The 23,829-nt window shown below is 32.8% G+C and overlaps 1 protein-coding gene across 2 annotated transcripts in view; it reads left to right on the top strand.

The window, feature by feature from the left end:
* Nucleotides 1-917: 917 nt before the first annotated feature.
* LOC126835294 (espin) overlaps nt 918-23,829 on the top strand; it is a 55,175-nt gene continuing 32,263 nt past the window's right edge. The window contains exons 1-2 of one of the 2 annotated variants that reach the window (XM_050567787.1): nt 918-1,237; nt 17,637-17,792. In XM_050567787.1, coding sequence (XP_050423744.1) covers nt 17,683-17,792 — 110 coding nt within the window. In that variant the 5' untranslated portion in view covers nt 918-1,237; nt 17,637-17,682. Of the gene's footprint in view, nt 1,238-6,259; nt 6,286-17,636; nt 17,793-23,829 lie in introns of those variants that run through there. The other variant, XM_050567785.1, reaches the window with a different exon arrangement.

Consider the following 23,829-nt stretch of genomic DNA (forward strand, 5'->3'; position numbering starts at 1 on the left):
TTGATAACTTTCTTTTCTCTTTCCGCTACAACAACAAAAAAAAATAATAATAATAATAGAAATGGACTACTCTACGAGGTAAAACATTTTGCCCGTAAATTAATTTTTTACCACTAAAATTATTATTCATTATTGGTCATAGAAAAAATTGTATACGTTAAAATATTATACCTACGGTTTACCTGAATATAAATTGAAATAATAGACATTTTTTAAAACCACTTTTTTTTTTTACAAATATTGCTTTTATCTTTCTCCCATAAGGCCCGGGATCTTCCTTTTTTTCAAACATCTCTTACCACTTTATTACTAATTGATCGGTTGCATAAAATGTGTTTTACATTTTCTAAAAAAGCGCTGCGAATTTTCCATGAATACTCAGTACGGCTAGGTTTGTACACCCGGAACAGTCCTAAGTCGGTAAAGTTCTGCATCCTTGATTTTTCATGTTCACTCGCGTAAATGGCGGTAACGTTTGCGTACCGATTATGGTTTTGGCGTTTAACGATCCTTAAAGGAAACCCTATTTTTAAGATCGTATTACAATATTTGAACGTTTTATGACTTGATATTTGTGTAGGTACACAAATACTTTATACCGTTTATCTGTTAATAATTATTACATTACCGTCTAAATTGGACATCACGTAAAATTATAATAAACGCTTACGAATGAATATTATCTTAGTTGTCGTTTCAACTCGATTTCAAGCGGTTTAATTGTTTCATTTAGTCGCCGTAATCAGTCTATGAAATGAAAAAAAAAAAAGAAAGACAAACCATTCGAGCCGGTTATTAATTTCATTACTTAACGACCTCAACCTTAACCGTCAGAGTGAGAGGAACCGCAGCCGCCGAGAGAAACGTACTCCGTAGTCACACAAACATACACACACTGGAGCTCCGCCTTCTCTTGTGTATTATGATTGTCTTTGCCTCTGACACACTTATCCGTTAACTACGATTGCGCTCGGTCGTCGATTTCGGTGGTTGTTATTTTTTATTACACATTTTTTTTTTCAAGCAGTGTCATTACGTATCTGTCAGTTTGACGTTATTTAAAAAAAATATATTCATTGGTTTTGTTTTTTGTTTAAATACATATAACTTTTCCGCGAAGTGCTTCCGTGCGCCAGCCCATTGTCACCATAACAAACTGGACTAAAACAATATTATCCATTCTGCGGCATCATCGGATCCTCGTTTAACGGCAATTAAGCTGAACATCATAATAAATGTAAGTCACGTTTTCGAAATGTTTGACCAAAGCACAAAGGGTTGGAACTTTTTTTAATTGATTTACTAAAACCGACCAATACAAACATAACAAACAAATTTAGATTCGTATTCATATTTAATACAATCAGATTAGACCCACGTGACAAAACAAATCACTCTTTACACTATGTATTATAACTAATGATAATAATAATATAATCATATTAACTATTAAGCAATAATTATTTTTACTATGTCTAATCATGCTAACTCCAGTTCTTTAGGTTTTATAGTATGCCGGTTTTTTCGTTAGCAATAATCAATAATTGATTTAGATTCTGAAAACAACCTAACTTGTAATGTTAATGAACACGTTATGAATAACACGTCACATCATAATATTTAATATTTGAAGGTCACAGAACAAAGTATTGATTTATAGTTAAAAGAGCTGTCCCGACCCGGCGTTGCTCGGGAATTAGTTTGCCAGGGATGAGTAAAATAATTACAAATAAGATTAAAAAAAGTCAGTACTCTAGGCTGTATGTTGTAAAGTTTTAGCTTTTTTTTTTTAATCTACATATGTACATTACATTATATTGATTATGTCACCGTCTTACTCAAGGGTCCCAGTCCCGGTCCCGTCCCAGTATCAGATCCAGTTCTAATCGTGAAAATGTTTAATAGCGTCTCTAGAATCGTGGTACATAGAATCGGCCTGTTCTTTTAAACATCACCTACCATTCGCTCGAGTACCGTGGTTACCATGGTTACAAACAAAGTGTTTATTTAGGGTTAGCAACGAAAAATATTTCGAATTTAAAGTACAAAATTCGTGTTTAAGGCCACCCTTAGGGGGAATTTTCGAAAAGTACTATGCCAGTTACCTTCACGAGAATATACTCAACAACTTCCCAAAGTTTTATGGCGATCGGATGAATGGTGTATTAATGCATAAAGGACAAACATTAATTTATATATAAAAATAGATAAATAAATATAAACGCATTATATATAGCTGTTTTAATTTAAAACCCGTATGGCCGTAAAACGTAAAAATTGAAATTTACAAACTTATAAAATCGTTATTTGAGTTTGATCGTTTTACCATGAGCCCAGTATCGTTTTTCTGCATATAATTATGACATAAACTCATCTTCTCAAATTTTTAACTTGGACAGTATTTACGGAGTATCGTCGATATTTTCATTCTGTTTTAAAACGACAGTTGCGCTATTAGATATGGGATGGGTAATATTTATCAGCTGATATGTATTACTAATGATTGATAAATATGATAGTATAAAATATTCTCCTATAAATGGAAATAATAAGGTTAAACAAACATTTTATTTCTTTTATTAACTCTTTAAGAAGTAACTATTTTACTTAGATAAAAAATAAATATTTTTAAAACATCCCGTATTTATATTCTGTAATTTTTTAACCAAAGCAAAATAATTGTGCCAAATATGTTATAAAACATTATGATCTAAATATTTTATAATAAATAAATTATGCTATTATTAATACAACTTGAGTATTTAAAGTAATGCTTTAAACACGATTAATATGACGAAAAACAATTGACAAAATGTTTAATACCTCATAAATAAATTTGTTTATTTTTATTATTTATCTCAGTTGGTACGAATATGTGTGTAAAGGTTAAAATGTTTTCTCTTTATTCCATAAGAATTTAAATTTTTTTTTACTCGATGACAGTATTATACGTATATAAGTGTGTATACTGGTTTGGCGATACATAACACCTTATTGGCCGTTATGGTTTTAATCTGTTTATAAATAAACTATATTAAAAAATGTTTTCAAGATATTAACTATGAAGAATTAATGTTATACTTTACTCTCTTGGATATTATATTAGTTATATCTATTGTATTTTTTTGCCCCATAATTTAAATAGAAAATTTAACATATTACTCGTTTTGCAAGTATATTAAAATGCAAATTATAATTAGTAATATATTAATCATAATTATTATTATTTTATGTTTAATGGAAAATAATTTTAACTAGTTATAGTGCTTTACGATATTTTTAAAATTGTATAATATATATATATACATATATATGACTAATATGACAGTAATATGATAGTAATATATAAGTAGCTCCTATTTTGATTAGCTATTTAATTTACAGTTAATATACTTAATTAGTTGGATCATTAAATGCCTAAATTTGTAGCTAATTTAAACTAAAACTTAGAAAAAAATACAACTAGTAGGTACTTTTTGGTTTATTTGTTAAAATTATTTTATCAAAAAGCCATACAACCATAATTAGAAAACAGTAAAAAATAATCATATTAAGATAATAAGCATATCACTACAGTTAATACTATTCAACAAAATAGCAGGTGTGATTATGATAAGCTTCTGTATATTCTATATTATTGGTCTCAGAAACGAAACCATCTCATGATGGTAGCGTTGGGACTTCAAAATCTGTTATGTTAACTTAACCAAATTAACTAAGTAAAATGTATCACCATTGATCGATTATTATTATTTTGATTTATTTATACGTTTTCTCTTATAAAAGTTTTACAATCTAGCCATTTAATCCATGAAATATTACCATCTTAGGAACCCATATGCCTTTAGAAGACGCTTGTGCGAGCAACGTTATTATTATAGTTTTTTACATAGCAATCATTGAAGTAGTGCGGTGGTAGCGGTCATTGCGTTTTGTGCATTTTGAAGGTCATCATTATAATATAAATTCAATTATCTCATTATTACAAGGATAAAGTATATATTATTATAGTACCTACGCGGGAAAGTCTCGTTGGCGGGGTGATGCTGCTGCTGCTATGACCCCGAGGCAAAATGTGTGCGTCTACCAGGACCGCTTTCTTCGTCGGTCGGCTGATGACACAAATTTCACTCATATTCAAGGGAACACTAAAATGCATCCCCGCTCTGACGTTGATAAGTAAAAAAAAAAAAAAAACACATGCACACTTCATAAAAGTCAACAGCTTTCTACATGAAGAGTCACTCGAACAGATTTATTACTTATGCCGGAAAGAAGATTTTTTCAAAATATACCACAAACGTTTTTTATTAGAAAACCGGAAAGTATTTATACGTTTTAGTATGGGAAAAAATAAGTGTGACTTTATGGTCTAATTGACACCGGAAATCGAATACGGAATTCCGCGTTGTTTTTTTTATCAACAAGCATCGTAAACATCGTCGTGGATAACGATTATTACGTTAAAACTTCGGTGCTTTAGATTATTAACTACTTAAATAAAAATTATAACTGTGTATAATTATTGTGAGTATAGGTACCTGTGCGCACGCCAAGCCACTGCCTCATATACCACTCATAACGGCACCAGTATAGGGTTACATCACACATACTGTATACACAGGAACCACGGTCGAACGATATATGTTCCCTTTGAACGTTAAACAAACACTATTAACAATATAGGTAGAAGATAAAAAAAACTATACGCATGTGTTACTTAATACTTAGTTTTAGACATTTTTTTCCCCGTAATTATAGAAATTTGAGAATATTCTGTCATTGTGCTTCTCTATTAACGTTCAATTTTAAAATAAAATACACCCTATCGCTTGTATTAATATTAATTATGGACGTCATAAGTTATTTTATGAAAATTAGTAATTTCCCATATATCGTACGCATACCGTAATACAAGATCACCAAAACAAAAAAAGCACGTTAGATTAAATACTAAAAATGCTAGAAGATTTTTATTTAAAAACGGTACTTAAAAAAATATTCTGCAAATACACAGTAATCAACTCGGCAATCATTTTCAAACGAGAATATTTAATTAACTTACAATTTGTACGTTCACCTAATAAAGTAAGCAAGTACAATAATATAGTAATTAAATCTTGAGGAAAGAAGAAATCGCCAATTGGCTAATCTAATTGGTAAGGTTAGTAAACATGATTAAAACAATAAAAATATATTAGATAACCTAATAAACTACGAGCAATTAAACCTGGTATAGAAAATATTATTTTTGCTTATAAAGCTGTAAAGTAATGATAAAAAGAGGTTCAATAGTTATTAATAGAAGTTAATCGGGACAATAACCTAGGTCCTAGATAATATAATTTTGACATACTTAATCAGTTATGTATTTAAAAACTGAAAGTGTTGGAAACGATAATGGTTGATTCTAGAATTAGGAATTACAGTCATAGTATATTTCAATAAATTTGTATACGAATGATTATACATTTTTTTTTGGAGAATTGTCTTGTACAATATTATTAATCATGAAATGTAAATAATGCAAAAAAAGCAAAAAAAGCTTAATACTATTAATGCGACGTTATAGGTTCTGTAAAGATCATTGGTATACAATCTTCGGAGTTATCCGAGTCCATGTATATAGAATAAATAATAAACAACGATCGAGAACGTCCGCTGAAATCTACAAGCATATTTACAACAAATTGCAATTATTTACTCGTTTACGACCAGTTAAAAGAAAGTTTATTTACTCAGGAAACAACTAGAATAATATCGGACTAAGCCCCCAGATTCATTCTAGCAGATTCTCCTGACGTACGGAGAAGAGTGATTTAGTTGTTATAAAAATAATAAACAAATGGACAATGTCCTTTAAAAAATAGTTGTTTTTTACGGTTACGCCGTGATTAGCAATATAACAAATTGTCGAATACCGGAAGCCACAGTTAACAAAATGTGTGACAAGTACATAATCAACCAAATGTGCTGAAACCTCCGGTTCCGTACCGTAATAATCATATTATTCGTCGGCTCATAAATCCATACTTGTTTGTCGGCCAAATAAATACATTGTTATCAAAAAGCATTTCATTAACCCCGTAAAAACCCGTTTCAGCGACAATACACCGGCTTCCCCCTCCTTCACTACGGAATGACGGACGTGAAATTGTGGGTACGCCAACTCTCTATGCCGGGTCGCAATAATAAGTATAAAGCTTCAGTAGGGGTTGACGCACTCAACGATATAAATCGCAGTAAATATTGAAGATTCCGGTGTCAAAATCGAATGGTAATATTGTAAGTAGATAATATACTATAGTAGTAAAAATTCACTATTACCCACCGTACGGCGTAGGCTATAGAAATTCAAAACGGTATGTACAATACTGCGTTTTATACTTAAATACGATATCGTATCTATTATCGCACAGGAGGACATAGGTTATAACTTGAAATCACTATAGTCACGTAAAGTATATAATATACATTCCCCACGACTTGTCGTTAATAGCTGTGGTGACGTGGCAAAGTATCTTGTTTATAATAGTGATATTATTATTCACAATTCAGTTAATAGTTAATCAGCCAGATGTAGGCTTTTTAAGCATGAAATGGCATTTTAAAATTACCTTCTTGGCCTCAATAAATCACTAAACTCTTAAATTTTTTTAAGTATTTTAAGTGATTTTTAAAAAAACTGAATTAATTTTAAAAAAAGTCTGCCTTAGGTAACCTACCTGTGCTGCCTGTCCATACATCTGCCGCTGGTTGGCTTCCAAAGCGTGCCCAATTACAAAATAATATGTACAATAAAGCAAAATAGGCGTTGTGCGTCTACGTGCACAACGTCATAAGTCATATTAGCCCCTCGGAGAAAGCGGCAAGAAGGAAATACTAACAATCCACACCGGGAACGTGCAATTATTAACGAGGCCGGTGGTCTTTGAGGATATTTAGTGCAACTTAGATGTAGTATATACCAATAATAATCGTTCGTGCAACTAATCGCTCACAGTCCACGCATCTAATCGGTGAAATCATCCGTTGTATCAAAAACTAGTAAAAAACTCAAAGGCGATTTACCAAAGCGAACCGTCCACGTCGATCAATTTTGATTTTGCTTTTTTGGTGGTCGTCACTGCACTTTCTTTATCGTGAGCTTCGTTGGAAAGCATTAGAATATTATAGAAGCGAGCCGATCGAGTTTAAAATCGAGACACTACAACCAAAATAATACTGGTTTTGAATTAACGCACGGCTACTACCATGAGCCATACCGTCTAATGTATTATATATTAACTAATCAACATCCGTTGGCAGCAATCAATTATAATTTACCCACCCTATAGAAGCAGCATTCCAAATAATATGCGCAAATCCTACACCAGAACAAGTCAAGTGGCCTGTCATGATTCACGGCCAGTCATTACTTGTGCATAAAATTAAACATTAAACGATTGATTTATTGAAACATTTAACGGTTCATTTAATATTGAACATACGAACGATCAACTAAGATTAATCTAGCGAGTTAAGTTCCCGAGATTTGTCTCCTCGGGCCGGTACTATAAAGTATAGGCACAATATAGCCTAATGGTTATCCAATGTTTTGTGGACATATTGATATATAAAATTAATTTCGAAAGAGTATTATTATGTTATATCATTAGGCTGATCAAAACCCATAGTGCGCCTTTAACGACAATTATAATTTATCGGACTAAATAAATAACGAGTCCACTATTTTTCTGTTAAATATATGTTTGTGAATTTTTTTTAAATGAAGGTTTAGGATGTGCGTTACATGATGATCGTGGCGTTTCCGCAAAGACATTATTTGATGTACGCGAATGATCGCAATGCAGTTGATTGCGAGCTATCAGCAATTAATAAGTATTAACATTTAAAAGCGAATAATTTGTACTTGCATAATAATAATAATTATTTCAGTAAAAGTGATTACGAATTCGTGCTTCCGTACGACGAAAACCTGTAATAATCATAGACACAGGCCACAGCACAGAGTCGCGTAACTCCCATCGATGGTGTGACAGTGCTAAAATCGATCGGATGGAAACGTCAGGAAAAAAAATTACTCTATATAATATATATATATATATATATTATTCGATATGGTGACAAGCCGGCGCTTTGAAGATTTCTTGTTTATAATAATTAACCGGGAATGTTATTCAAGTAAAAATAATTTGTGCTCTCGACGGCGCGGCGCGACAGGCAGTTGTTTGGTATGTAAGAAGTATAACATTATGATATTATAAAAGTACCTTAGGGATATGTAGGTCACAGAAATCGAATTGTGTATTTAAACATCTAAAAAACAAAACCGGAATACTGCATCGGAGACGAAACGAGGTATTTTATCATAATATATTATACGTTTAAGTGATAAAAAAAAACACCTACGCTCGCCCACAGAAATTGAAATCGCTTAGGTAGCGAATTTTCGTCAGTTTTCACTAATATTGCTATGTTACCTGTTCGAACAATAATAATGTACTAGTCAGTGGAAATTTTGAAAAATTATTCAATGAGATACCAACGTCCGGATTGTTTAAAAATTGTTTTCCGGAGAAGAAGAAAAAAGTAACAAATTTTGCCACTCTCGCCGGAGAACGACTCATTTCTCCTTAATTACGAACTCTCAAAAACTAACTCGGATATGCATACACACTTATATTATGAGCAAAATATAATAATACAACAACGTTAATCAGCGCGCCCGCGTTTAAAAGACTGCAGACACGGTCTCGTGGTCCGACATAACGAACAGGCGATCTGGTCAACGCACTCGGTGCCGGGACACGCATACTAAGTTTCATATATTGTATACATGTATGTATGAAAAGTAGTAATATATTTGTATATACATTTAATAGGCACATATGCACACAAACGCATAAACACCATAGATGCCCGAGTGTAAGGATTCAGAAAATTAACGCGAGTAAAGTGAACGGTGTTAATAATGCGATAGTTTAGAAAGTGTCTAATGCCCACTTAAATTTGAAATAATAATATAATAAGACCCATCTTGACGAGTACATATGATTGTATTTTAGTTGCCATTGCCTTTATATTGTTGAATTTCTATGTTGATTTTTTGCCAAATGGGTAGTATTGTTGTAACATAAATGTTTAGGCACAACATTGACATTTTATCTATACGTGCACAAGCGAAACTATGGTAGTTGCTTAAGGAAGTATTAAGCTTTGTCAGATTCATAATAAAAGCATCAATGAAAGTCTCTTATCATCCTTTTATTAATAGTTAAAATCAAACATAGTCCCAAGCATTAGTAATAAACTATATTGCTAATTAATAATTATTGTTATAAACATTGGTCAAAAAACTAATTAAAACTGCTAAAATTGTAGAATTATCTCATACATTTTCAATGATATCATTAAATACCATTAACTACTTTTTATTAAAATAATAATAATTGATAACACATTTATTATATACATTTTATTTTATTAATCGATTGTCCTCGTACAAAAGTTGGTATACTATATTCTTATCACAAAATAGCAATTTAGACTTTAGTTTATTATCTATATCGGTTAATTACCCATTATATAATAATCTGTGGTCTAGTCAATAGGTTTAATCTCACTTATTATAACTTTTAGCAAATGAGCTTTAACGATTTTATTTTTCATAAGATTATGTGTACAAAATTCTTCATTTTTTAATTTTGTCCTAAAAGTGCTATTTTTTTAACTCAGTACATGAAAGTGTCTTTAAAAAATATTTCCTACAAAGGAAAGACATTGGGTCTTGCATGGATATGTCTTATGATCAGCTTATTTTCTGTCTCTTATTAATTATCTCATGATCTTCCGCGCAAATTTTGGATTGATCCCCAGCCAAAAGATATTTCGTTTAGTCTTAAACTCATTTTTGAGCAAATATTGACGTTGGCCCATCTTGATCCAATCAACAGTATAATACATTGTAACATTATGTTTTTGGATGGTTTTATACCGAACTAATATGTTAGGGCTAAGTTTCGTTTCACCTATACTTCTTTTGATTTCCTACCGTATCCACTACAAACAAATCTGGGAATTCCTAAGACGTTGACTACCTACCTAAGAGATAAAACATTAAGAAACTAGAACGGTAGATCATCAACAGCTTCTTCATGCGAAAAATGCATGTACTATAGTACAGTGACCGCGGCTATACGAGTAAAAGTAATATTAATACTCTGGCACCATATGCCGGGGTCAACCACTAGTGAACCGATCGCGGTTTTCTCACAAGCCCCGAAGCCAAGTTCATTTCTGCGTTTCACTTTTTGACGGTTGCGGCCGTGACTTAGCACCTGCAATATTATTATACTTTCATCAATTTTTGACCAACGTCACTTAACCTTCATTTTCTTCATACCTGTGCGTTTCTATATCCAATCGATAAATTAAAAAAAAACGCATCCTTAATGATGTTTTAATGACAGTATTTAAGAAAAAGTGACTTTTAATAAAATTTGACCCTGTTAATTTAATAATTAATATTTGTTTAAGGTTCAGGATACTTTTTTTGAAGTATACAATTTTTTTATGAGTAAAAGCTATTTTTGATGAAAAAATGCTTTGGCTGTAACAAAATTAGAAGATTGGTTGACGCAATTCTGTAAAAATATAAGGATTTTTCGGCATTTTTAGTAAGTTATGTTGGAAGCCGATTTTCATTTCAAAAATCAATTTTATGTAATTAAATAAAATTAAATTAAAAAATGTTTCGGTTTTAAACGCAATTTTTTTCATAAAAAAAATTTTAAAATCCGATTTTAACATAATCTAGTATAGTAGTCCCTGAACTCGAAAAAGTATGTTACAATTTGAAATCGAAACATCATAAGACAGTCAACATTTTAACAGTATTTCTGGTCTAAACCTATGTACTTTAAAAATACTGACCGCTTTCAGTCCCTTTTTTTAAATTCTAAGGATTTATTGGAGTGAAGAAGTAATACACGAGGGAGTGCCGGGGGAATATATGATAAAGAATAAATTTGGCGAGTTATAAACAGCTATCATTATTATAATATTATATAAGGGTACACTCATATACTATCTAGTGCAATCCGATTTCGTTAAATGTACAAAAATGACTTTTTTAATATACCGGTTTTTTAAAAATATTTTCTGTAGCTCGCGGTCACTCTCACTGGGCAATCCGCTAAAAATGTGGAAACATGAATACCGACGACTACTCCAATAACATTGAGTGTCCACTTTATTGTATCGCATCGCTTATACCGTAAGTTATTGATCCCGTCCAAGCCTGAAGCGTTGCAATCTTGCCATGCATTCCTCGCGTGCTTCCACAGAGCAACTATACATGTTCTACCCGTACACTTTCGGGCCGGCAAAAGAATTATTAAATCGTACAAACTCACTCGTATAGTCGTATCCAGGACGCGGGCGAAAGTGTATTATTAGGCGATAATGCGGCGCTCACACATTATCTATAAATCGGTGGCGTATATCGATCGGAGTTGTACCTACGCCATTAAAAATGGAAAAAAATAATAACAGCTCTCTGACGGTCAGTCGTGTGCACGCCGTATTGAAAATCTATTAAGCCGTATTGAAAATTTTAACTTTTCCTTTCGACCAATCCGTCTCAAGTCTCGGTTCTCATGCAAACGCTATGCAGATAGACACAATATTATACGGGCTAGAACAACAATCCAACCGAGTTTTACGGATCAAATTATATTCAAACGCCGAACGCACAATACAAGTCACGAGATAACGGTGTTTATGATTATTATAATTTATATAATATACGAGAGTTCAACGACAGTGGGTTTGACGTTGAATTCATCAAAAACGATTTCCGTCCACGATGGATTTATGTTTTTTTAGTTTTTACTAAATCCAATTTGTCTCTTTGTGTTAATAATATATAATGATTGTCATTGCGGTCGCCGAAAACCGTCGTACCATAAATACTCGACCGAACCTCTGTTATTACACTTTATAACAACATGTTGTTTATCCTCATCGCCCCCCCCCCCCCCGGAAGAGGACGAGGAGATCGCACTGCGATCATGACTTCTAGTAATATCCGTAATAATATAAGAACCGACGTAAACACTGTGTTTATTATTCAGGCACGGGTTAAATTTCACGGAGGACAGACTTGCGTTACGGATTTTTTGTACACACGGTAGCAATAGAGGCCGTTGCTGCAGTCATGCAAATATGCGTACGAACAGAAGTGTTATTTAATTAAATATTACTATATTACGATTGCGGCCTACAGCGTTGTTTTTGCTTTTGTTTTTATACCGGGCCACCCGCCGACTTAAAATTCTGATAAGTAAATTATCCCAAAGCCAATGTGTTAATTGTGCCACAGCTATATGACGAGCGGAATGGCCACAGCGAATAAATACAAATGATTCCATTCAAGTCATGCCATTGTCCGCGTCAAAAATTGCCGTTTGATCGCGTCTTTTGGCGGCCGACTCGGTATTTTTTTTCCTTGTTTTGTTAACGGTAGCATAACATATTATTTTGGAAATCAATTAAAGTACGCCACATGCGAACCGGTGCCGTGCTATTGTTTCAAATGGCCGATCGCCCCGGCACCGCGTCTCTGTGGAATGCGCTAATGATTGTCGGTGTGGGTCGGGGTCGACGCGCCAATAATATCAGTCCATCGTGGACAATACAATATTTTTTTTTTTAAAAAATGTAGACTCCCGAAAGCTGATGACCTTTGTGAGTTGTGCAGGTGTTAAACGGTATAAAGAAAAAGAACACCAGACCCGCTTGTCGCCTCGTTAGCGCGGTCTATACGATCGTCGTTGTGTATGTACACATAATATTTAGGGTGGGTTTGTTATCCCTGCTTGTACCACAACTGTATTAATAGTGATTTATAGATGGCGGAGTCGAACGGCTTGGGTTTTTTTGTATATTGTATAACATACGAAAATTAAAAATTAAAATATATTATTATGTAGAAAAATACCTGTGACGGTCGTAATGAACGTAAACGAGATACCGGACAGAGTGTAGTAGCGCACGCACGGTGGCTGTTATTGTGCGGTTGTATTGTTCTGGCTTCCGGTGACCCTGTGATCGCTTGTGATGGCTGTGGGCTGGCAGATATATTGTCGTGGCATTAGGCCGGCAGTTGGGGTCGCGTACGCTCATGAGTTCTCCTCCGTCCACGTTATTGCAACGGTTCCGGTGCAGTCTCATGTCGATGGTGACATGGACGACTGTGCCCGTTGACGGCGAACCGGGCCACGACAAAGGAGGCGGCAATAGAGGTTACAGGAACGGCGGATCCCGTCGCAGGAAACGCAGGAAGAACGGCAGTATGTCAGACAGGGCAGCGGTCCGTGTACACAGGATCAGCTCCAGGTATCCGACGGTGCAAGTACGTACCCGGATGGATTCTTACGGGGTGATTCCCGGCTTGGAGTCTCGCGATCAAGAACAGCGACCGCAGCCAGACGCTACCAGCAAGACAGACACCGGCTGCTCGTCGACCACTACCGACACGGATTTCTATTACGTGGCCCAGAGCGCGGCCAGCAGCGTTCACACTACGGTGGTGCAAGTCCAAGGAGATGACCAGACCGAACTACAGTGCGAGCAAGAAGAATTCGACGACAGTCTGATGATAGTGACCCGGGTAGACCGCGAAAATGACCTCAATGTGCAAACCGACCATCGCCACGTTTTGTCTGAATCCTGTCGCGTTAAAGTGGAAAACTTGAGGTGACCAGCTTAATTACTATTAGCTTAAACTACTTTACACGTAAAGATATAAAATCTACTTGAACCCTAAACCATAAAAATTATACACTTCTTGCGTACACGTGTTACGACAACGATGTTGTCATCTTCAGCGCTAACAACAGACTTTACACGGTTAGAATACGTGGAAAATCGGGAGCTAAATGGGGATTAGCCCTCATAAAAAATGTAAGGCATTGCAATATGATGACTGCACCTTTGACGACCATCGATTTCGTTTATACCTATTTATTTTTATTTTTTTAACTCAAATTCTTTATAATCAGTCTCTCAATACAATTTACATATAAGCATCTAGGGGCAGGCTCGTGGCAGAGTAAGGTAATGCGTCAGTGTACCAACACACAGTCGCCGGTTCGAATCTCGGCCACTGACGTTTTGTTCCTCCGGGCGGGCAACTGTCTGGGAGATAAATGGCCACCTGCATCTCTCTCCAGGACCAACATGTTTGGTAGAGTTAGGTCGGCAACCTACTATAAGCCCAAAAATGCATTATCACCGATCGGTGGGCTTCGATCTCTTATTTCGATTGATTTTAAAATAATTAAGGCCGACATTTTTTCAGTAATCATTAAGGTATAAATCACCATTTCTATACAACTTTTTACTACAATGTGTGCTGTACACTAGCCTCAACACGGTTACCTAAACCTAAATTTACTTTTATTGTATTATTTTACAATGGATATTTTTTGGTAAAATCAACATATTTTCGTTCCTGATATTCCTACCATCAATCGCCCATCGCGTGTTTTTGACACATAATACATTGCCCAAACAATAAACAATACTTTTCAATTAATTTGTTTACTAATCACAATAGGAGAAAATAAGTTCAATAAATTATGAAAAATAAGGATTAGCAATCTGTAATTAAGTCTTAAATTATAGCTTGTACAAAAGACGTCGTTTCATCATATTATCTATTGCACGCTAATGTACAATATGCTTTGCCGATACTATGCCAGTAACATGCGGTAACTTGATAGCGGTAACGTGATTTATATTACTACCACCGTGGAAATTCAATTTTTAAAAAAAAACTCAGATAGTGTTTATTATTTTAATAAGCAATCACCTAAATTTATATCATATACGCTCTAAAAATATTGTAATTAAGGGCATTGTGCGAAAAATTAAATCTATATCTTGACCATTTGATGGTAGTTAGTAATAATGTTACATTTTTTTGTAACACTATTCCCAGGTATTTCGGGGCGTCTTCTCCTTGTATATTAACTCCCTGAGCCATGATTTAAAATAGTTTTCAACAATGGATAGATCTTCGTTCAGTATCTCCTCCAGTTTTTCAAACGACAGCCTGAGCTACTAATCCCACATCATCTGCATACATACATTTTCACGATGTTGTGTTTACGAGATCAGATGTGTAATCATTTTACAATACTTTATAATAAATACAACTAAGTGATTCCACACCGTTGCGCTCCGATTAAAATCTAAATTTACTGAAAACATTATTCCTTGTTGGATTGACACATGGAAATTATCAAGAAGAAATTTAAACCGTAACGGATCTCTGATTGAGTGAAAGTAAATAAATTATTTTGAATGCTTAATTTTTAATTTAAATATAATGCGAAATAAAAAATTCTTCATAAACATAATAATATGCAAATGCACGCAAGATAGTGTAATAAAAATTCACTTTATTATAAATGATGTGTAATCATTATACTTGGCGGTTGATAACCGAAACCGTTCTACTTTCATAATTAGTAAAGACTATACAAAGTTTACGGTTATAAGATTCACAATATAATCTAAACAATAATTACTATACTATTGCAATAATAAATTAATTAAGCAGGCTTGACAAAACACGTATGTTTTCTTTATTAAAATATCAAAAAGCATAAAGTTGAAAAGCTTCTATTGCTTTTATTCATCAAAAACAAATTTAATTATCCAATTACCGGCATTAGACTAAATTTTTTAAATACATTTATGCACTATAAAATGGTACAAAAATATGCGAATATATTGTATTAAAAATACACATTAAATTATTGTACTGCACTAGTTTTGCTTAGCATGATTACTCAAATATAACCATGTTCTGTTTTGTGCGCTCTGTTTGGCAAACATTATCGTGGACCTGTGCAGTATGTGTATAGCAGGTCTATTATTGTTATTATGATTATAGTTATTACTATGAGGACGCATTGGCATTGAGTAAAAAAAAAATGAACCGCATTCGTTACGGGTTATGCGCACACAAAACGTAAAATAGCAATTGTATATAATAATGATATTAAGGCGCTCGCAATATTCGCCGATGTTGTTTATGTTGCCGTATAGTGCCATCGTCAGGGGCATTGTCGGGTTTGCGAGGCAGCAGCAGTTACCATGTCTATTAAAAACAACAACGTTGCGCCTTGTTAGGACATAGTGTGTATTTAAGGAGAAAACATAATTCATACAATTAAGAACTTGTTTTCTACGCTAAATTCTAGATAATCATTTGTTTACACATTTATTAAACCATTTATTACTTACAAAAAAAAAAGTTTATTTTCATTACTTTGTTAGGCTTAGGCTTTCTTTTTATTGTCGAGTTCCATTATTACTGTCAAAAATAAACTTAACTATTCAAAAATTTATTTTAATCAATTTAAAGTATCATCAAGTTAATCTGATGATACAATTCATAAATATACATATAAAATTAAAATAGTAAGAAATTATGTGTTATTTATAACACCTCGTATAAATGAATGAATATTTATCTATTTGATAGAAAACACCTGTTTATATTATCATAATTAGGAGTTTAGGTTAATATGAATAAGCCAACAAAACGATTATAAAATTAAATAGTTGACTATTAAATTATACTTTGCAGTATATAAGTATTTTCACCGAACTGGTAGACTTGTGTCCATGAAAAATAATGATAATGACTTATTAGTAGAATTGAGTTATACTGAGGGACAGAGGCTCCTTAAAGTTTTACAATACAGTTATATATTATAATAATAATATGGTATTTAGTGTCAAGTTTGATGTTTAATTATAATCCATAAATATATGATTGTAATTATTGCTAACATGATATAGTAATAAATATAATGTTAAATTGATTGTATGATGATTGATAACTGTATGATATTATAATACACATATGACGGTTTAGATAAAACGATACCCAGTACCCTTTAGGTTATACAGTAAAAACCTAATATGGGTAGGTAATAAAGTTTTGTACAGTATTATAGTCACTAAACCGACTTGCGTATTAATCGTGTCAAAACTCGATTTCATATTATGCTCGACTGTTAATCCGGCACGACATACGCATTATAAAAGTTTAACTGCCACTCGAATTGAACGATTCTAATTAACAGATACAATGCGATACTATATTATTATGGTGTGTCTAAAGGTACGGTGTTGTCAATAGTAAACACGTTATTCGGTGGCATTTACAACAATAATATAATAATATAATAAGCAATAACGAATACATACGCGAAAAGTAAAAGTTTGACCGACAGACGGTCGATTAGCGTTTGATTATAAACGGTGTATTATTGTTCAACGCCTCTATAATATTGCAATCAACCGTTTTAATTCCAAAAGATATAGGTACAAAACAAAAACCATATTGTTTTACGGTCTACTAAACGCGCCCGGGCGGTATTACATAAATCATATTAAACTTTCATTAAAGCGATAACTATGTGTGTATTATAATTTTTTATTGTCACCTTATGTAGTACGTTCAGAGGTGGTTTTACAATTTACATGCACTTGAATAAGTCGCGCAATTCACAGCGATTAACGGATTATTTGTTTTTTTTCTCCTGTAACAGATATGGTCGAGTGAACGTGGTCAGGTGGCTGTTGTGGGAAGCGGACATGCCGGTGTTAGAGAAGTCCAACAACGGGGCACTGGCGCTGCACTACGCGTCCGCCCGGGGTTGCCTGGACTGCGTTAAGTTGCTATGTAAATCTACTAGCGAGATATGGTGAGTAATCAAAACATCATTTATAAAAAAAACCCATAGTTTTCGTTAAAACTATAAATTATAACACCAAAAATAAAATGAGCTTACATAAAAAAAAATGTCAGCCTTACGAATGAGGGTTTAACTATCTCCATATATACATAATAACTATGTAATGTAAAAGGGATTCAGTTGCATGCCGTGAAATTCTGCACGTCCCAACAATTCATTTGCATTAGACAGCTGATTCCGTAATAATATGATAAACAAAATTTGCATTTTAAACGTTAGAAAATAGTAAGTACGTACCTAAACTAAAATAATGCAATATAGAGAGTAAACCCGTATTCGACTCACAACAAACTCTTAACAAAAATAAGACATTAATACATTTGAGGATGCCGGAAATACACGTTTAGTGTAACATTGAAATAAACATATATATCCGCTTAGACTTTCGACCCATTGCTAGAACGGAACGGGTTTTACTAATATTACTTATTATAATGAAGATCTCCGGTTTTGAATTTATCAGATATAATAAATTAACACACATTAATGTTTTCCAATAAAATCTAAATTAAAGTAACGTATTATAATGAAATATAATTGACGATTCAGTAATCGATGGTTCGGCAAATAGGAAGTTTGAATAGGTAGTCTTTACATTAGTATTTTAGAAATTAGTTTAACGTATCAAGAGAGTTATAATAATAAGAGAGACAATAATATTTGGTTTAGAAGTTTAATTATACAATACACGTATATAACAATAAATAATAATAAATCAATTTATATGTATTTTTAGTATCGATAAAACCCACGATTATGTACATTAAATGTATATTAAAACTAACATTAAATACATTGATATATTATTAAAACCTTGTAGTAAATAACAGACCCCCGTGGATCTAATGAATTTAACTAACTGGACGCAATTACCAGCTTAAGAGTACATCAGCCATATACAGAACCGACAGTATGAAGAAAAACAATCTCGGAGTAGGCCAACGAATTTTAAATGTTATCTACTTGATTCTTTAGTAAGAAGGAATAATTGTCTTAAGTGTGTTTACAATTTTATTTAAGTCTCGAGAAACGTTTTTTATGAGTAAATCGAAAATGTTTATGCTAGTATGTTATTATAAACCTATGTTGCCCGAGCAGTAAAATAATTTTGTGTTCACAAATTTATTGAAACAACATTTTTGTGGTTTATTCAATGAAAATGAAATACCCCTGGTTGGATTTCTATTTTCTAAAAGATTTTAATTTTACAAAACATATTTAATATTATATGCGTAAAACTATAATTATTTAAATCAGTTATTTTCCAAATAGTAAACAAATATTTAACCTTTATTATAATATTATTCAACTGTTAGTTTGCTCAAATGAGAGAAGATAATATGCGGTATTATTTACACTTGTAAAGTGACATTTAATTTATTCAAACAAAACAATTTTTTTATTATACATTTACAATAAGTTTTTTTTTCTTATAATTACGTGGCTTGAATGTGGCGTGTGAGGAAGCTAAAACATAAAATTATAATACGTAGGAAAAAGTTTGTAATATAAAATTCTGAATTTAACATCGCAAATGCTATTAAAATATTAGCCGGACATTTCCAGTATAATTAAATACGGATTAAATATTATTTTGAAAGTTTAGGAACAACTAAAATATATATGCATATATACCACAATGATAAGTAAATTTTACAATTGATGTGTTAAAATGTTTCGGCGTGCGTGACTGGTGTTATTAAAATTAATAAATAAATCTTTGTGAGGTAAAATTTAAAAAAATGTAAACAAAAACAATAAGTAACTGTGCAATATCCGTTGCTATAGGTAGATTTGCTAACGTGTTTTGTTTAACCGGTCTTGCAATTTTATGGATTTGCTTTCTTTTGTTTTATTATACGTCTCGAGGTCAATGCTATAATTATAATACAAAGTCCAGAGTCAACCGTAAGGGCTTACTACACAACGGTATGGATTAATGTTATTATGAAAAAATAAAATCAAGGATTTTGGATATTTAGTTCCATTATAAACTGTATAAAAAACCTCTACTATTTTTTTTCTGTAAAATAGGTACGTCGGTGTCGGTATAGCCATTTACTGCTGCGACCTTTAATTCACTTTGCTGCGTTGGCAAAGTGAAAGCGTCGCGACCAGATTTCATCTTCTGTTCTTTGAACTCTACCACGGCTCGACCATGTTGTCGTGTCTTTGCCGATCTCATCGCTAATATTCAATTTGCAATATTTATGCAATGAAAGACAATATTGTCTTATAAGCTTTTAAGTCTGCATATCTTGACTATTGCTTGTCAAATATAAGGGGCTAACAGCGCAGTTATACTTTATTGACCTTAAAATAAAGATCATAACTAGTAGATATGTACGTTTTAAAAATTGTTTTGCTAATAAATTTATAATTTTCAAATTAGCGAATATACAAATTAGTTATCGAATTTCGCTACAAACAACGGTTTATTCTTTTCCTACTACATAAACATTTCACGCCGCAACCTTTGGGCGTTAATTGTTGGTTATTTAAAAGTTAAAATGTTTAACCTAAATAACTGTTGACCTGATCTAGTAAGTTTTTTTACCTTTTTAAGAAAGCCTGAACGGCTATACTCTGCTACTTCTGGTGTCTACTTAGAAATCCTAGTTACGCACATTTATACATTAGTTAGCATTTACAATGCTAGAAGACCACGACAAAATACGTAATACAAATACAAAACGACACATTTGGAATATTTTCAAATCGGTCGTTAAAGTCATGATAATTACAGAGCAACAATTATAATGTTATAGTCGTCTGAGGTCATTTCATTTCTTAATATGACTATAATTATCATGATTGTTTTTCACGCGCGTAACCCATTTTATTTGAGCCTGTGACGTTGAACGAACAATCTTTTTTAATTTACAATTAGTATAATATCACTATTGAGACGACGTTATACCCTCTATTTATTAAGAAGTAGTTAGTGTATAGGCAATTTTTTGCTAAATATTAACTTAAAACTAAAATAATTATATATATATATATACTTAATATAATTTTTAGTGGTTTTTCGCTAAAACCATCATTGGTTTTACTCATTAAACGCATTAATCAGGTTTTTTTAAGCAGGAAAATTAAAAGCATATCGTCCCTTTAATTGTGTTTTAATTGATCTTAAATCAGCCAAATGCTGACTGTATTTGGATTTATACACAAACCAATTCTCATCGCGAATAACATTTTCTAAGGTACACCGAACGGGTTATGTACGCAAATAAGTGGTACAGCCAGTATATGTATTATTGTTGTAGTTATCTATCCCAGTAGTTATTGGAACGTTTAACGACTAGATTCTTCATTTCTCAGCCTCGGCACAAAAATACCAACTATAGACGCTGTTATGTTTGCTCTGGGCTGAATACGTTTTGTTACGCCAATGGATCATAATAAAGTCGTCATCGTCGTACAGACTTTTTTTTATATATACGGGGTTTTCTGGCCGTAGGAAGACGATGCTCTGACTGGCGTTACGCAAGGCAAAGTGTATTATTGTTGTAATACGGTTTTCTAAGAAATATAACGTTCTGCTAGTGTTACGCGGTTCACACGAAAAAAATGAGCAGCAATAGCAACTGTAGATGCTTCCGTCGAGCATATCCCCTCACATTACAAACGATTATTTGGGTGTGCGTAGATACTATTATATAGTATATAGAGTTGTTTTTATTTTAGTCCTAAACAACAGTATCATATGTAGTACTTTTAATATTTATATCATATCGCGAACCCGTTAAAATTAATTATAATAATTAAGACGCTGACACGAACAAACGGCTAAATTCCACATTTCATAAAATATGGAAACGGGAGTTGTGATTTTCAGCGGCTTTAATACTGTTACCAGCGACAAATGTATATAAAATAATATATAGTAAATATTAATTGGCTAAATAGATCCAATTTAAATAAATCAATTACGCATAGCTTTAATTTAATTGTGCCTGGTAGTAAAATGTCTTTAGGTTACTCAAAACAGCAAATAATTTGTTTGTTCAAAACATCAACATTATTGTTTTGAGCAAACAAACCAAAACTATCATGATAACAATATTGAATCAGGCATTTCAAAAATTACTATTTGTCAAATTTGATATTTATATAGTTAGTTACGTATTCTGTGTGAAAAATAAATTTGCCAGACTCATATTTAATACACATGTTGAGTATAAGAAATTAGAATCACTGCGAAAACTAGTTACCTATGAAGTTTTTTGTGGCTAGTGTAAAACTTCAATTTTGTGAAATGACCGATTCAATTAATTATAGTTATTCTGGCTTCTATTATAATCTATTTAAAGTCATCACCATTTAAAATCGTATGCGATAAATACATTTAGAAGGCCAGACCGACGTAGGGAAACGGATGTATTAAAATATTCTAAGCCGTCGATTCCTCGTGTTACAGCTATGCCGCTGTGCAGCTGTGCCATGTATACATATATATGCAGATGTGATTAGTATGATGATATAATTATGCGTACCTATAACATATACGCTACATACACGTGCGGCATTTACAGAGAATGCCTGAAGCGTTGCAAGAAAGTTATTTTTATTAAAATTGATTTGACAATCAATCAGACAACGCGTCTAACGCGCAGAACGTTAGAATCTATTAACGACGATAAAATTTACATAATAAAATAATATTATTGGAAAAAATATAATATTTTGCAGACGACTTTCGTGAAACCTTCGGCATAGGAGCTTTTTCTACGACACAACCGGAATGCGCTCCTAAACTCCTTGCTAGACAATTATTATTTAATTCAAAATATAATACAACTACTATGCGTACATCATATGCATTATGGTTACTATTAAATAACGATTCAAATAATTATTATTTTTTACATACATTACGGTGAACTACAGCGGGAACAGATTGTCGGATGTTGTGGCACCGTCGTGGCGAAAGTGCGCTGAGGCTTATGATAAAAATGTGTTTTGATGCGCGGTTGATCGCTTTTACAAAATACTCATACACTCGGTTAAATCAACGAAATCCCACGATTTCCACCATTACGTCCGGGCCTGCTTATAAGTGTATCAAAATGTGCGTCCAACCTCTTCTTAACGCCTCGTCTACTTTATATTAACGACTACTGTTTCACTTTTAATTTCTATATCGTCAAGACGTTTTAGGTTGTTTTTGAGAATTAATTTTCAGAACGGGCGGGCCGTCATAATCGTATTGCGTGTATTTACTTGTTGCAAACACCAGTAAACTCTCCACAAAGTAAATACTTTGATAGTTGCGAAAATGTTAAACACTCATACGTTGTGCTCAATTTGTAAACGTGCGTGCTGTTTAAAATGACTCGCTGCCGAGGCTTATGAAAAAATACATTTACGGACAGCATAAAAAAAGTGTCAATATAATAATTACGCAATCATTTGTATGCTACCCCGTTCAAATAATAAATTTGTATACATATTTAATTATATTATTAAATATTTTAAATGTTTAAAAAAGAAATACGGGTAAATTTTGAGAAAAAAAAATGTCACTTTCCAAGACGATATTCTATTTTATTAGCATATTATTGATGTTATTGCTATTATTTAGAAGATATCGATCGCTTATTTTCTACTACTAAATGACTACAACAGATCCATATCGCCATTGAAGTTTACATAAAGCATTACCTATAAAGCAGCGTAGGTGTTTAATAACAACGATTTCGGTTGTGATAACGATAGATCCGCGTTACAATACTTTGCATTATGATTTATGACATATCGGCTCGGTAACAAAAGGCGAGACTTGTTACATAAAAAAAAAAAATTTACTGGTTAAGTCACCTGATCCAATTTCAATCAACAAATGTATACAAACATTTTTTCCTGTATTTTTAACTGACTCCTAGTCAGTTTCAGAATAGCTGCATATTACTATTCCATTTACCCTTTTTGGTCCTCAAAAGGAGTCAAGTAACATTTTTTTGATAAATTTAGTTTTTCT

The sequence above is a fragment of the Adelges cooleyi genome, unplaced genomic scaffold (genome assembly GCF_023614345.1).
Source record: "Adelges cooleyi isolate 19-005CV unplaced genomic scaffold, UGA_ACOO_1.1 ACOO_flye_CR_arks_rails_tigmint_CR_PRNA_23, whole genome shotgun sequence".
Classification (NCBI taxonomy): domain Eukaryota; kingdom Metazoa; phylum Arthropoda; class Insecta; order Hemiptera; family Adelgidae; genus Adelges; species Adelges cooleyi.